The 13,988-nt window shown below is 36.7% G+C and overlaps 2 protein-coding genes across 15 annotated transcripts in view; one reads left to right on the top strand and one right to left on the bottom strand.

Annotated features, from left to right (window-relative positions):
* LOC136836301 (E3 ubiquitin-protein ligase TRIM33-like) overlaps positions 1-1,987 on the top strand; it is a 313,581-nt gene extending 311,594 nt beyond the window's left edge. For all 8 annotated transcript variants that reach the window (XM_067100414.1, XM_067100413.1, XM_067100412.1 and 5 more), the window contains one exon: positions 1,426-1,987. In XM_067100414.1, coding sequence (XP_066956515.1) covers positions 1,426-1,623 — 198 coding nt within the window. In that variant the 3' untranslated portion in view covers positions 1,624-1,987. The remainder of the gene's footprint in view (positions 1-1,425) is intronic.
* Positions 1,988-2,157: 170 nt separating this feature from the next.
* The window catches only part of LOC136836302 (ras-related protein ced-10-like), a 383,808-nt gene continuing 371,977 nt past the window's right edge, over positions 2,158-13,988 (bottom strand). For all 7 annotated transcript variants that reach the window (XM_067100416.1, XM_067100417.1, XM_067100418.1 and 4 more), the window contains one exon: positions 2,158-9,202. In XM_067100416.1, coding sequence (XP_066956517.1) covers positions 9,009-9,202 — 194 coding nt within the window. In that variant the 3' untranslated portion in view covers positions 2,158-9,008. The remainder of the gene's footprint in view (positions 9,203-13,988) is intronic.

Genomic DNA, 13,988 nt, shown 5'->3' with positions numbered 1-13,988 from the left:
AGATATCCATTTGCAAAATTCAAATAAGAGTTGTATTAAGAATGATCATTTTGATAAAACTTGCTTTATATACTGGATGCAGTTATATTTCATGCATTATTGTCATATTATTATTGTATTATAATTTATGAACAAAGTGTTCAGGCGCCATTTGCTTTCTGATAATGTTTACATTCTTAAAATCATCAGCTGATTGCATTTTACCGACTTCATTACAGCCATTAGTTGCTAAATGAAACGCATTTCGAAGATTCGTTTTTTCCTTAAATTATCACTGCTGGGTTTAAAAATGCAACTTTTTATTTATAATTGCAGCGAGGTAAATGAAGTAGAAGTGTGATTTTGCCAGTATTGAATGTTGCTTTTGCCTCCTCCAAAACATTTTGTGTCCCGCACATTATTTGTTTCTTCAGCCATAGGTACAACCGTAAATTTAGTGGCATACTTTCTTAACACTTTCCTCTCCATTGAGTCAAGGATGAATAAAAATTTATTTTACTCTCATTTATGAAAGTCAATGTTGAAAATTAGCAAATTTTTAATGTCAGCAATTTTAATGCAACCCTTAATAAAGGTGTATTAGTTACAGTAAGTCGGTAACTGACATTGGCAAATGGCTGTTTCTCGATTCGATTGTTTATGTCAGCACTTGCTGTTGTTTATGCCAGTGTCTTGCATGCAGTAGTAAGTGGCTGTTGTTAAAGAAATAGTGAGTAATTCTTAGACAAGTCACTATGTTGGTAGGCCTGATTTAATGTATGAAGATTCCCATTTAACCTAATGAACTTTGGCTTCTAGGCCTATTTATTAGTTGAAAGCTAACTCATGTAATACGCATTATCGGTGGCATGTACCAAAATCACAGGCATAGAAAGCCTAGCATAGTGTAATCTACTGAAAATACATCTTGCACTATACACAACTATAAATATTTTTGGACAAATTTTAATGATCACGTGATACACAAGATCAGAAGATATACACAAATTATGGCTGTTTTGTATGCTATATTTTTTGAGTTTCACAGAATGTTTTCTTTGGAAATAAACTTGGCTTGTGTACTTATGGAGCAAACTTCCTTTCTGAAATCCGAAAAGTTGCTCAATACCTAATGGCGGCTGATTCAAAAACGTTCCTAACCTTGGGAGTTCCTGGAGCACTGTTACAGTGGAAACCCACCCAACTACCCCACATTTTAGTGGGTTGTCTTGAAGTATTCTGACAAGAATGTAAACATTCTGATACCACCTGATGGGAAACTGGTGATTACAGTGTGTCCTAGAATCTTTTTTTTTTTTTTTTATGTTGATCGCATGTAGCAGTGCAAAGATATAAGCTAACTTTAACAGTAGGAAAGTATCCAAATAACTAATTTTATAATAATGTTCATTTTGTAGTGAATCCCTTTCCTTTTATTCTTTACAGAAAGATACCGAAATATATCAGAATGCCAAGATACTAGAAGAATTTTTTGAGCAGCTATTGGAGAAGTGGTTGGTTGACTATGCCTTTGATGCTATGGAAGAAGAAACCATAGATGCTCCAGATACTCCACAGCCAAAGAAAAAGAAGAAAAATAAGGAGGGAGGAGGAGCAAGTGAAGCATTACTTCATATTCACTGAAACCACATTATTGGTGATAAAAGATTGTGTGTATTTATTTAATTGTGTGTGAAAGTATTGTGTACATTGTTTTTGTAAGAGTGAAATTTGTCATGAGTGACTGACATAAAAGTAGTCGTGGTATAGCTCATAAGTGTAAGATAGTTTGCTTAGGAAAAAAAGCTCGTAAAGTACTCTTATAAACTTTTATTCCAAGCTAAAAAAAAAAATGTTCTTGACCTCAGTGCTGGAGTAAACTAAATTTAAAACATACTTAAAAATTTTCATAATTACTCGACTTAGCCAAGAAAAGAAGGGTATTGGACATGGAATTAAAGGAGGAGTTATGTAGAACTAAGTTTTAAATAAAATACTGTTTAATAAATTGGGTTTATTTCTATCACAACTAGATGAGCTGGCTTTTGGCTTTACTTTTAGTGTGTAACTATACTGATTTCAGGAGTTTTTTTTTTTTTTTCTTTTTTAGAACCATTTTATAATCAATCACAAATCAGAATGTTTATTAGGAACAGTTTCTCCCAATAAAATGAAAACTAGGAAAGACATTTTAATGGAGCACTTGTACAAGATTTCTTAACAAGAGCTTATTTCTTAACTTTATTACAACAGGTCTGTTGTGACAATCACTTGTTCACTACTTGGTAAAGTATGACGATGTTTACAAATGATCTATAAATTCTCATGTCATATTCATCATAAACATATTGTTGAAGGTATAGGGTTATCATGCATAATATTCCTTCAGTCATTCATGAGTACCTTAAAGTCTTGATTTTCATTATGTCAGTTATTCTTCTGATATTTAGCATTTTTACCAAATCACACTATTATATACAGTACATACACCTTAAGGCACTGTTGTGTTTCACATTTTTTTTACATTATGAATATTGTTAGAAAATAAGATTTAAAAGCAGTAATCAATCTTCCTGGGTACTATCATTCCTGAAGCAAATTTAGCAAATATGATGTTTGAAAAAAGTTTTAATAGCTGTAATAAATCTTCTGTGGGTACTATAATTCCTTTTGCAAATTCAGCCAATACAGTAACTTTAATTTAATCAACTGCTGCAAATTCCAGGAACTGCACACTAGTTATGAGGGAGAAAAATGTGAAAAAAAAATCTTAAATGAATTGCCAACACACAACATTTTAAAATACACTCTACAGCATAACATTTACTGAAACAGTAATTATTAAACCATTATATATTAAACCATTACACATTTTTCCAGCAAGCTTGTCAAGTTGCTGAGGAATGATGAAAGGCTTACAGATTACCCCTTTTAAGAACTTAATATGTGAAGTAAATACTATATTGGACTTCACATGCATTACAGATTACACCATGAAATATCAATGTAAATAACCAGCCATACAAAATACAATTAAAATGTATAATTATTATACTGTTGAATAGCAAGCTAAATAAAGGCTATCTTCTTACATGTGTCACAGTCTTCAGTAACAAAATTTTTATAGTAATTTGTATTTTTCCTAGGTATACATACCACCCTTTTATGTAGTATTCATCACAGTGAGCTGGAAATGATAATTTACATTTGATAACAAGGTGGTTATACAGTAATTGGAGGTAGGCAGGTGAACTGGGGAACCCATATTACCTGCTGTAGGCCAGCATTTTTACTTTAGCATTCGGCTATGAAGGGTGGCTGAGGTGGGGTTACGATAGAAGGCTCTGAGTTGCATACCTACAAAAAATACAATAACTTTTAAAACTTGGTATTTGTTCCTATGGCAAACAGTTGTCTTTTATGTAGGAGACTCACTCTCTAGATGCAAAGATAGTCAATAAACTCACTGGCAAGTTGAATCTCCACCTGAAAATGCTAAGCCTCAGATTTACCCCCATTCAGCCTCCAGCATTAAGCCATCTGAGTATAGGTGACCTGCCTTTTTGGGCCATGTCCCTCAGGAAAAATGAGGTGAAGGTAGTCTGGTGCCATTGGACACTTGCCCCCATTACCTGTGAAACCAAAATGTTTCTCCAAACAGCTAGGGATGAACCAATGCCCCTGGTTTTGTGAGCTTTTACCAAAACTGGACTATGACCCTCCTTGCAGGACAAAACACTTTTGCTTGATTGCCTCATTGAAGCCAGAGTGAAAGGGTATTCTTAGACACCACCTTATATGCCTGCCAGTATCACAAAGAAACCCTGAACCTGAGGCCTAAGATGTCAAGTTCTCTCATTAGATAACATTGCATGCCTTGCACCAGGCACAAAAGTATCTCACCTGGCTTCCCACTAACAATTTGTCAAGAGGAGGAGAATCTTCAGTCAGAAACTGATGGGTTGTGAGTTTTGATCACAAACTTGAGAAAGAGGATTCTCCAGACCTCTGACAGCCAGGCAAGATACAAGAGGTTGTGCAACCTGTCAACACACTAAGGCTCTCAAAATAAGTCTTGAGGGCAAGATCTCAATCTGAGGCCTCTCCCAATGGCTCTACAGAAGCAGCAGTTAATGAGACCGGCATGGGCAACTCTACTGAGGAAGAGGTCCAAGCCTTTCAGTCAAAAGACCTAGCTCAAATCAGATCAATAGATATCACTGCAAGGACTGAGAGGAGCTTATCTCAATGAAGATGATGAGCAAATCTGGAAGTTTTTAAAAAGTCCATCCGGAAAGGGAGCCATCTACAACATCAACGGGAGGTGTCCACTCCCTGGTTCAAACAGTTGAGGGTACCACAAAACGTGGCTAATGGAGAAGAGTGGGTCAAAGGAGAAACCTCTGGGTACTTCAACCAGAAGAGCTAACAGAACAAGATAACACTTGGCACAGAGCCAACAAGGAGCTACCTGGAGTGAAAAACACTTGATCACTTGGTGAATCAGATTGAAAAGAGAAAAAATTAAGATATTCAGATGGCCCAAGGGCTGCTGGAAGGCATTTTGAGACTGCCCTGGACACTGGACAATCTCAGAATGTTGCACAAAACTAACAGACAGAAGGATATGAACAAGTCCTCCAATCCTCAGCTGGCTTCTCACCAAGAAAGGAAAAGCAATAATAAATAAATCAATGCAAATATGTGACATAAAAAAAGATATTTGTTTAGAAAATGAAAATAAGTTTTAAAATTAAGAGGCACATCTAATGGAAATATTATGAGTCTAATAGTTGTTGCATTCTTCCTTGTGCTTTCACATATTTTGAATTTTATATACATTATTATATAGCTACATAAATGAAAAAAATCCATTATGAGCAAACTCATTACACATGCACAATAACATACAAACAATATCAAAATGTGAAGCAAGAAGGTTAAACCTGGGTTTTCAACGCAATTTTAAGAATGGGTTTGAGTATTCCCAAACGAAAAGTGCTTTTCTTGATACAGGTAAGATTTCAAGGACGATGCAGAAGTGGCAGCAACATATCCCAAGAAAATGGCCAGTCCCTCTTCCAAAATTTTTTTGCACTATAACTTTTTTTTGCTCTATATCTGAAACTTGTCTGGAGAAGAGCATAGACAAAAGACATCTTAAGACAAAGTTTGCTTGTAGGTTGCACTTCAGTCCAAAAGGGAAATTAATTTCTTTCCTCCTAATACCAACAACCTCAGGAACTTAACTGTCTCATCTGCAGATTAGAGTCCAGTGACAAAAAAAGTCAGCAAGCATGTACCACGATGCTCCTTGGAAAGACATGGCTTCTGACTCTGTAACTGAGAAGGAAGAAATGCAGGGGAAAGGTTGTTCATAAGTCTGCATACTGCAAAACATCCTTTGGTGTGTCAATGGTGGAAAAGTGGATTCCTCAATCTGTTGAACAGCAGGGAACCTTCTGACCTGCAAATCAAACTTCTAATCTTATCCATGGCACGCTGAGCAAGCAATGACCACAACATTCAGAATGGCTGCCATACCTCTGGAGTGTACCGTAAAGTATGCTTGTCAACAAAACTGGTTCAGCAAACAAGCAGTGGTTGTTTCCCTAAGATCAATAAGCTCACAAATGAGCCCAGGAATCAAGCATTCCATTTATACCTGAAGAAGGACCCCAGATCCTCACAGATTCCCCAAAGCATGAGTTGGATCCTCTCCCATATGCCAGCATGCACTGGTTAGTGCTCTTGGACCATGGACATTGAATGCCAAATAAGATGAGACTGACTTGTACTTGCACATAATTGTGATACACATTCCCACAGACTTTTGTACAATCGGTCAAAACCAAACTAGCAGAGGCTACAGATGAACGGCTCACGTGCTATCATGCATGCACCCATCAGGTGTCTTGGAAAAACCAGAAATGCCCCAAGTGTCTGCATTATCTCATGCACATGGCTCACAGCAATACTCAGAGGTACTGTAGTGCACTGACTTTTCATGTGTGATCCCTCTGTCTGCATGTGCACAATCTGGGGATCATGCACAGCACATCCAGAGTTCTGAATAAGCCATGGGCTGCCCAAGGTTATATGTAATCACTTGTATACAGACTATCACAATATCTGGCAGTGAATTTGTTGCATGTGAATTTCCATCTACATGCACACAATCTGGAGATCATATATTTGCCAAATGGGATGGTAGTGCTGACTCTTCTCTGCATACTTTGGGAGAAGGAAAAGTGGGAAACTCTGGTTCACATGCACACTCAGAGAATCTGGTATCAACTACACGTACAACAGATGTCTCATCCGCAGGTGAACAAATGCCAGTACTCGAGCAAAGCTGCCAACAATGCTGGGGTAGGGGATGATGAACCACAAACAAGCTGCAGTATCACCTAAGCAGAGTGACATGTGCACCTGGGTCAGAAATTGTCAGAGAGCACATGCTGGCCACTTACCCCTGCATGAGTAAACCCCACCCCCCCCTCTCAGTGAGCCAGAGGAGAATAAGCAGAAGACAGGGAGAGAAATATACAAGTTTTGGAGGAAAAGGCCCAGAAGACTCAGCAGTATCAAAGACAGAAACCAGGAAACATCTTTTGACCTTCCTTCCCTGCTGCTGAACCTCTCCACCATGTAGAACAGCCAGCATACTTCTTGTTGGACCTACCACTAAAGGACAATAATACTGGTTACACTAACACCAAGGACTTGAAGCAGAAAAATGCCTGCTTACATCCTTCATACCTTTGTTGTTCATATTTTCTTTTTCAATTCATGCTGAACAAAAATCAAAGCAAACACCATACATACCTGAAAGTTAGTCAGAGCACAGCAAGACAACTGAACCATAGGCACAGAAAAGGTGACAGCATATGGCAGGTGAGTAGGGTTTCCCCCATTCACTTACCTTCCTTATATTAATCACCTTGATACAAGTGTAAATGATTATTTTCAGCTTCTGTTAAGAAACACTCTTCATAAAAGGCAGTGGTTTGTATTTCCATACAAATGGATGAAGGTATCATTTCTGAATAAGAAACTTTATTACTGGTTAATCCTACTTTTGTTCCCCATTCTTTAACAAATTTTCCTGGTTTAAGTTTTATTACTAAGGTACTCTTTTTAAATGAGAATTACTTATATAGTGCCCATGAGACTTGATATTGGCTCTCTGTTGCATGAGGACACCTGATATTTCACCTTTGTGACTGTAGTTCTGTTACTCAAAACACCTGACCTAAAAAGTAAACAAATCAGAACATGGGTTTACCACCATAAACAGTGCGCAGAATGCTACAAAATGCTAGAGAATCTTTGCAGCATCACTTCAGACTTATTTGCTTTGCTTTCCACAATTTCTTTAGCTTTTACCTTGCTCCCTTTCTCAGCTAATTTTAGAACAGTGACTCAATTGTCAAAACTACTTCTCACAGACTGACAAGTTCTGATATTTAACTGTTAAACAGTTTGGCAAGTTTTCATACATATATACAGTACATAATAAACCCCAAAGTATGGTGAGACAAAACTACTATTTAACTGAACAAATAAAAATTTTTCGCAACATTCAAGCAAGTTATGAGTAATTCAAAGTACAAACCCACTTCATCATTCTGGTGAAATTTGGTTCATTTCAGTAAGACAAGAATTCAAAAAATTCAACCTGAAGGAAATATTATCTCTATACAATTTTAAACTGCAAATTATTAATGGCCCTCCAGTATTATGGTCAAATTGAAGAATAGTCGAAAGTCCAGGTCTGTATCATTGGATTTACTTGACTGTTAAACATTCTATCATGTGAAATATTTGACTGTAAAACTGTTGAATTCTTCACACTCTATATTTACTCTACCACATTTATCTATAATTTTTATAGAATCATTCTAGTGTGATGGAAAACCTGTTTAAAAAGAAATTAAAATTGGAAGCTCCAAATGGATTTGGATAGTATTTTTTTTAGTCAATTTCATTTATGGAAGCATCTAATATTAAATTTTTTATTGGGATTCTTCATGTGGCCTCTGGAAACCATGATATGTAAATACAGTATTAACTTCATTAAAAGGGGTAATAAATAATATATGGTTAACATTATTTCACAAAAAAGCATTTGCCTGCATGAGCAGTAATAAAGATGTGCCATTATGCAAAATTCTTGCAGTAATTGCATCTAAACAGAATGTTTTCAACATCATAAAAATACTCTTCTCCAGATATTTACAATTATAGAAGCAGTTGCTACCATCTAATGTTTGTGCATCATACCATTAATATACTGTACTTTCCCCAAAGCTTCTCCATATTTACAATCAAAAGTAAAGGCCTACATTAAAGATGATCCTGCATACTTTGCAAATATGAACATATATAATGAAAATCTCCATGGTTTACAGAGCATTGCCAAATTCTGAATATCATTAACCAAGAGTCTTCATCAGTAAGACCATCCCTGATGACCAGAACTTGAATAACAAAAAAATACTCTTAAAAGTTAGACTAAACCCATAAATTGTCCATAGCTAAAATTGCTACAAATCTTGAATATTATTAAATCAAGTAATGAGTTTAGTCCACAAGTGTACTCAAACTATCATCACTTTTTAACACAATGCACTCCAGTCGTACTGCACCACAACATTGTAATTCCGCTGAGATTTTCAAAATTTCATCACTGCACCTCCTTGAAAATCTTTACTAGGCAAGATTAGACTCGTTTTATTGCGATCAATTGACAAACAAAACCAAAGAACCTGAAAGTGGTGTGAATTCTATACATAAGCTCATCTGAAATGCAAATAAATCTAGGTGACCCCATGCATTTCAAATGACTTTTCTTGAGATGAACTATTTACATATGCTACAGTGCTTTCTGTTGTTTATGGTTATAAGTAATATCATAAAATATACATAACACATAAATAAGGAGTTTCACGGCAATTTAATGACAAAACTAAAAACCAATTTTCAAGATTTGATTCCCATTTCAAGAGTAGATGCATTGTTGAATACTACATAATGGTGCACTGCCGTGGTTTAGGAGTTAATCCAATGGCAGCCATTGTAGCAAAGGTGAAGACATCTTGCACACCTTCACTGGTTTTGGCAGAGCATTCAACGTATTTTGCAAGACTACATCGTTTACAGAGCTTCTTCCCATCTTTCTGAGTCAAAACAGTAGTATTTCTAACATCCTTTTTTGTACCTGAGGAAAAATTAAAGAGTAATAATAATTATTTAACTAGTAAAAGAATGAAAATGACATACTGAAGCTAAGTATAACCATCCTTTGTTTTGGAAGTTGCTGCACAAGTAAATTTAACAAAAACCCTAAATGGAAACTGACATGTGATACAGAATTATTCTTTTCATATAACTAGCATTAATAACAATAAGCTATGTTACAGGCTGCTATAGGAGCAAGAGCCCGTGCTGGCACAAGGCCAGCTAAATCTAAAACAACAACAATAAGCTATGGCTAATAAAATAAAAAAAGGATCTTTGCAATATTGAGCATCTAGCCTGTGAGAGCTATATAAATTAGATCTGTGGTCTGGTTAAACTAATTAATAATATAATACTCAGCATGACTAATGTTTTAGCTAGTAAGGTAAGGTGCAACCAAAATGCTTCATAATCTTGGACCACTTCATTTCTGATTTATCACACAAAACTGAAATCACAAACCTGAAACATTCTAATAATAAATTGCATTTTTCTTAGGTAAACAATCCCAAGTCTCTTTAGTGAGTATCTTTCAGCAACAGCTAGTTTGTTCACCGAAGCTTGGTAGCAAGGTAGTATCACCAGGTATGGGAACTGCCTACTCATTTGACCATCAACCCCACTTTCTAACCCCAGCTCATGAGACAAATTTTGGGTGTTCATAGGTGAAAGTTAGATATACATATTTTACTTGGGTTTGTATAACTAGGAAAAATACAGATTATTTTTATGTGATGTTTGTGCTACAAGAATATATACTTATACTGTAATGATTTACAAGACACATTTCTTATATGGGGAGGTTTTGTCTCAAAGATTGACTGACACTCCCATAAGCTCTATGGATCAATTACAGAGACTTGTAAGTGTCACAATTCAGCAATGTGAAACAACCTTGACTACCTACACCAGTGGCAGTGCTGCAGTTGTGAAAGCTGAAGAGTTCAGAGGGGCAGGTATGGTAATACTTTACCAACTATTGTTACTGATCGTTAATGATGTACATTTGTTTGGTCATTCCTGATTAACTGTAATGCCACTGGATTGTGTGAATATTTCAGTTAATTCATTTTCCAAGCTCTAGTTTGGAAATCGATCTTATTTCCAGGTAAAAATTCAAGAGATTTTTAGGGAAGAACTAGTGTATGCAAAAAAATTTTGGGTGTCCTAAATTTTTTACACTTTGAGCCATTACCTATACTGTACCCTGAAAGAAAGTACAGGCAGTCCCTGGTTTACAAAGGGTCCGGCTTACGACGTTCCGAGGTTACAACGATTTTCAAATATATTCATCAGAAATTATTTCCCAGTTTATGACGCATGTTCCGGGGTTATGGCGCGTCGTACGCCGATCCGACAGAAGAAAATTACCCCAAAACGGCAGAATAATCCAAATTCGGAGTTTTTTTTTATGAAAAACTCAATAAAAATGCAGTTTACATCGTTTTCAATAAACCCAAAGCATTAAAAGTAAGGTTTTCTTAGGATTTTTGACGATTTTTCGGTTTATGACGCGGCGTAAAAACGGAACCTCCATCGTAAACCGGGGACTGCCTGTATTTAAAAACTACATAGTATGGCAGAAAATGGGGTATTAGAGGTGGTTAACTGTGGTACTGGGTATCTTGATACCATATCAAATCCAAATAATGATATATAGTTATGTGCAAATTTCAAGGTTACCATTAATAAATACACAAAGGTTGACTGGTATCCATTACTAAAACAATTTCATATATGTGCTAGTTTAAATGGAAGGAATATTTTCTTAAGACTTAGTTTTTCAAGAGCTTATGAGCAATTAGAAGTAAAAAACTTATAGGTATCATTTACAATAAACACACATCTGTGCTTGTTTCAGTTTAAACTGTTATGTGGTATTCCAGTTGAAGTCGTCCATTTGGATGATATTTGATTTGTGGCCATTCTAATGCCGAGCATATTCAGAGACTTGAAATGGTATGAGAGAGACTGAAAGGAAGCAATTCAAAACTGCGAAAGGATAAATGCTCTTTTTTGTAAGAGAATTATTAAGGCTATGTGGTCAGCCAGGATGGATTAAAACTTTTCCTGGTAAGGTTAAATCTAAAGCAAACTGGAAATCTTACATAACTAAAGTCCCTCAAATGTGCTCTTTAGAACAAATGAGAAATGGTTAAGAACAACTAAGAAAGAAGGTTCTTTTAACAAGTCAGGGTACAAACTTCAAATAACACTCGTGCCACGGTACTTGCTCATTTTGATGTTAACTAAAAAAAAATACAAAGTTGCTCTTCTTTTCTTCCTTTGACTTTGGGACTATGATATCATAAGTATTTCCTAGTAGTAAAGAATGCCTGTTTCTTCTATGTTTGAAAGAGAAATTATTCCTAAATAGAGGAGGAGGTCCTTTTGTTTGTTAATGGTGTCAAATATTTTCACCAATATTTGTATGATGGAAAATTTACTTTACTTATGGACCATAAACCCTTAGCACTACAGTATTAAGTACTGACGCCTCATTGCCAACTCTGACACCTACTCATTTGCAATGTTATGCTATTATTTTATCTGCATACTCCTGTGAAGTTATGTGCATCACAATAATATGCAAGTGCACTCTCTACCTAGATTCAGATCAGAGGCTGAATATCAAGCATGAATCTTCGATACATTCCACAACAGAAACTGACTATATTTTATCCAAAATATATGAATATATTATGTTTGATTGGCCTCACTTTGTTAAAGGGGAAGTAAAGATGTTTATGAGTGAAAAAACTGGAGTTAACTGTTGAAGATGGTTGCATATTTTGGGAGTGATGTGTAGTGTTACTGTTGACATAACATGAGGCAGTTCTAATGGAATTATACATTCAAGACGTCAAGGCATTATTAAAACAAAACCCTTGGCTCTACTGCATGCTTGTTGGCCTGGAATAAATAAGGATTTAGAAAGTTTGGTCCTGGGCTGCACAGCTTGTCAAACTCTCAGACAAACCTTTTTGCTCCTCTTTATTCATAGGAGTGGCTTAGCGGTCCTTGGCAAAGAGTTCATCTGGATTTTGTAGAACCCTTTGTGGGGAAATTTTGTTCTGTTATTATTAATGAATAATCCAAGTGGCTAGAGGAGAGCCCCAGCTCTACTGATAATTCAACATTATAAGATATTTTAAGAATACAGTGTGCTTCCTATGGGTTTCCTGATACGATAGCTTCGGATAATGGAATTTCCTTTACTTCACTGGAAACTTCCTTTCTGACTAAGACTAATGGACTATGCTACATCTTTTCAGCACCATAAAAATGTTATTTTCGTGATAAAATTAAGTTTCATATATACTTACCATGTAATTACATAGCTACTTGTTGATTACATAGCTATAGTTTCAACTTGCATGGCAGCTTAAATTTTGAAAATCGCAGTAGCGCTTCTATTGTTTTCATGTAGGTGACTAGCCCTGCCCACTAATGGGGAACAACAGGAACAACACAGCTAAAGAGCTCAATTCATCTGTACCCTTATGTCCATGAGAGGGGAGGAGGGAGGGCTCTGATTCTGTAATGACTTAGTAAGTATATATGAAACTTAATTTTATCATGGGAATAACATTTACATATAAGTAACTTACCAAGTAATTACTTAGCTGAATCCCACAATGACAGGAGGTGGGATACATGGACATATTCTACTCCAAAACATTCAGTAATGGTAATGAATTTTAAATAGAAAAGTTGCTAGCATTAATACAATGTTTGTTGTTTCCTTACCTGGTAAGAGAGCTACGCAGGTGGATACTGCCTCTGGTTGATGCTCACCTTAACCTGTAGTGGCATGGTGGTATAGCCATGGAGCCCCCCTACTCAGGTGGGAGCTTTGCAGTGAAGGATATGTCCGATGGCTAGCAAAGCACCAATAAGTGACCTTGCCTCTTCAAAGGCTGAGCGCCATCAGTGCCTCTTGTCAGGACTGGACTCCTCAGAACCGGAGGACAACTGATGCATTTTCACAGAGATGTCTTTCCAACGGCTGTCTGTCGAAGCCTGGGATCAATCGAAGGCTCAACTGAGGGGGCAACTACCCATGGGTAAACCCCACCGACCTTCCCTGGACCTCCGGTGTGACTCCTCCTCTCAGGTTTAGGGCAAGTATGACAGGGACCTTCGTCTAGGAGAATCAGCAGGATGAGTAGCCACCTCATCCACTAATACTGCACTGTCACTAGTCACTTCGTCCACAAACACTTTGTCCATTAAGACCTTTAGGGACATCCCAAATTCAGCCACAGTATTCACTACTGTACCAGATTGATTTTCTGATTGAATCTGGATTCAAGACTGGCAATGGGATTAGGGTCGGAAGCATGGGAGCCAGGCATAGGAGTAGGTGGTATAGTAGGAGGGCTGGTGATGGGAGACAAGACAGGAATAGGGAAGAGAGAATAGTCACATTATCTACATTACTAGGCTTGGGTGTAGATTCTAAGCTAGCTAAACCCCTCCTTTCAGCTCTAGAGGCTGCCTTTCTCTTCCTATCCCTTTCAAGCTTATCCAAATGGGACTTCAAAACCTTCCATTTTCTATCATCCCAGTCCTTGCACTCATCACATGTTAGATCTTTAGTACACAATTGCCCCCTACAATTAGTACAAATAGCATGAGAATCATAAGAAGCTTTCATAAGTCTCATCTTAGTACAAATAGCATGAGAATCATAAGAAGCTTTCATAAGTCTCATCTTGCACCCTTCACTACAAAAACGAATACTGGAGGAACTAGAGTATGAC

The sequence above is a fragment of the Macrobrachium rosenbergii genome, chromosome 56 (genome assembly GCF_040412425.1).
Source record: "Macrobrachium rosenbergii isolate ZJJX-2024 chromosome 56, ASM4041242v1, whole genome shotgun sequence".
Lineage (NCBI taxonomy): Eukaryota > Metazoa > Arthropoda > Malacostraca > Decapoda > Palaemonidae > Macrobrachium > Macrobrachium rosenbergii.
This window is presented reverse-complemented; position numbering and strand designations above follow the sequence as displayed.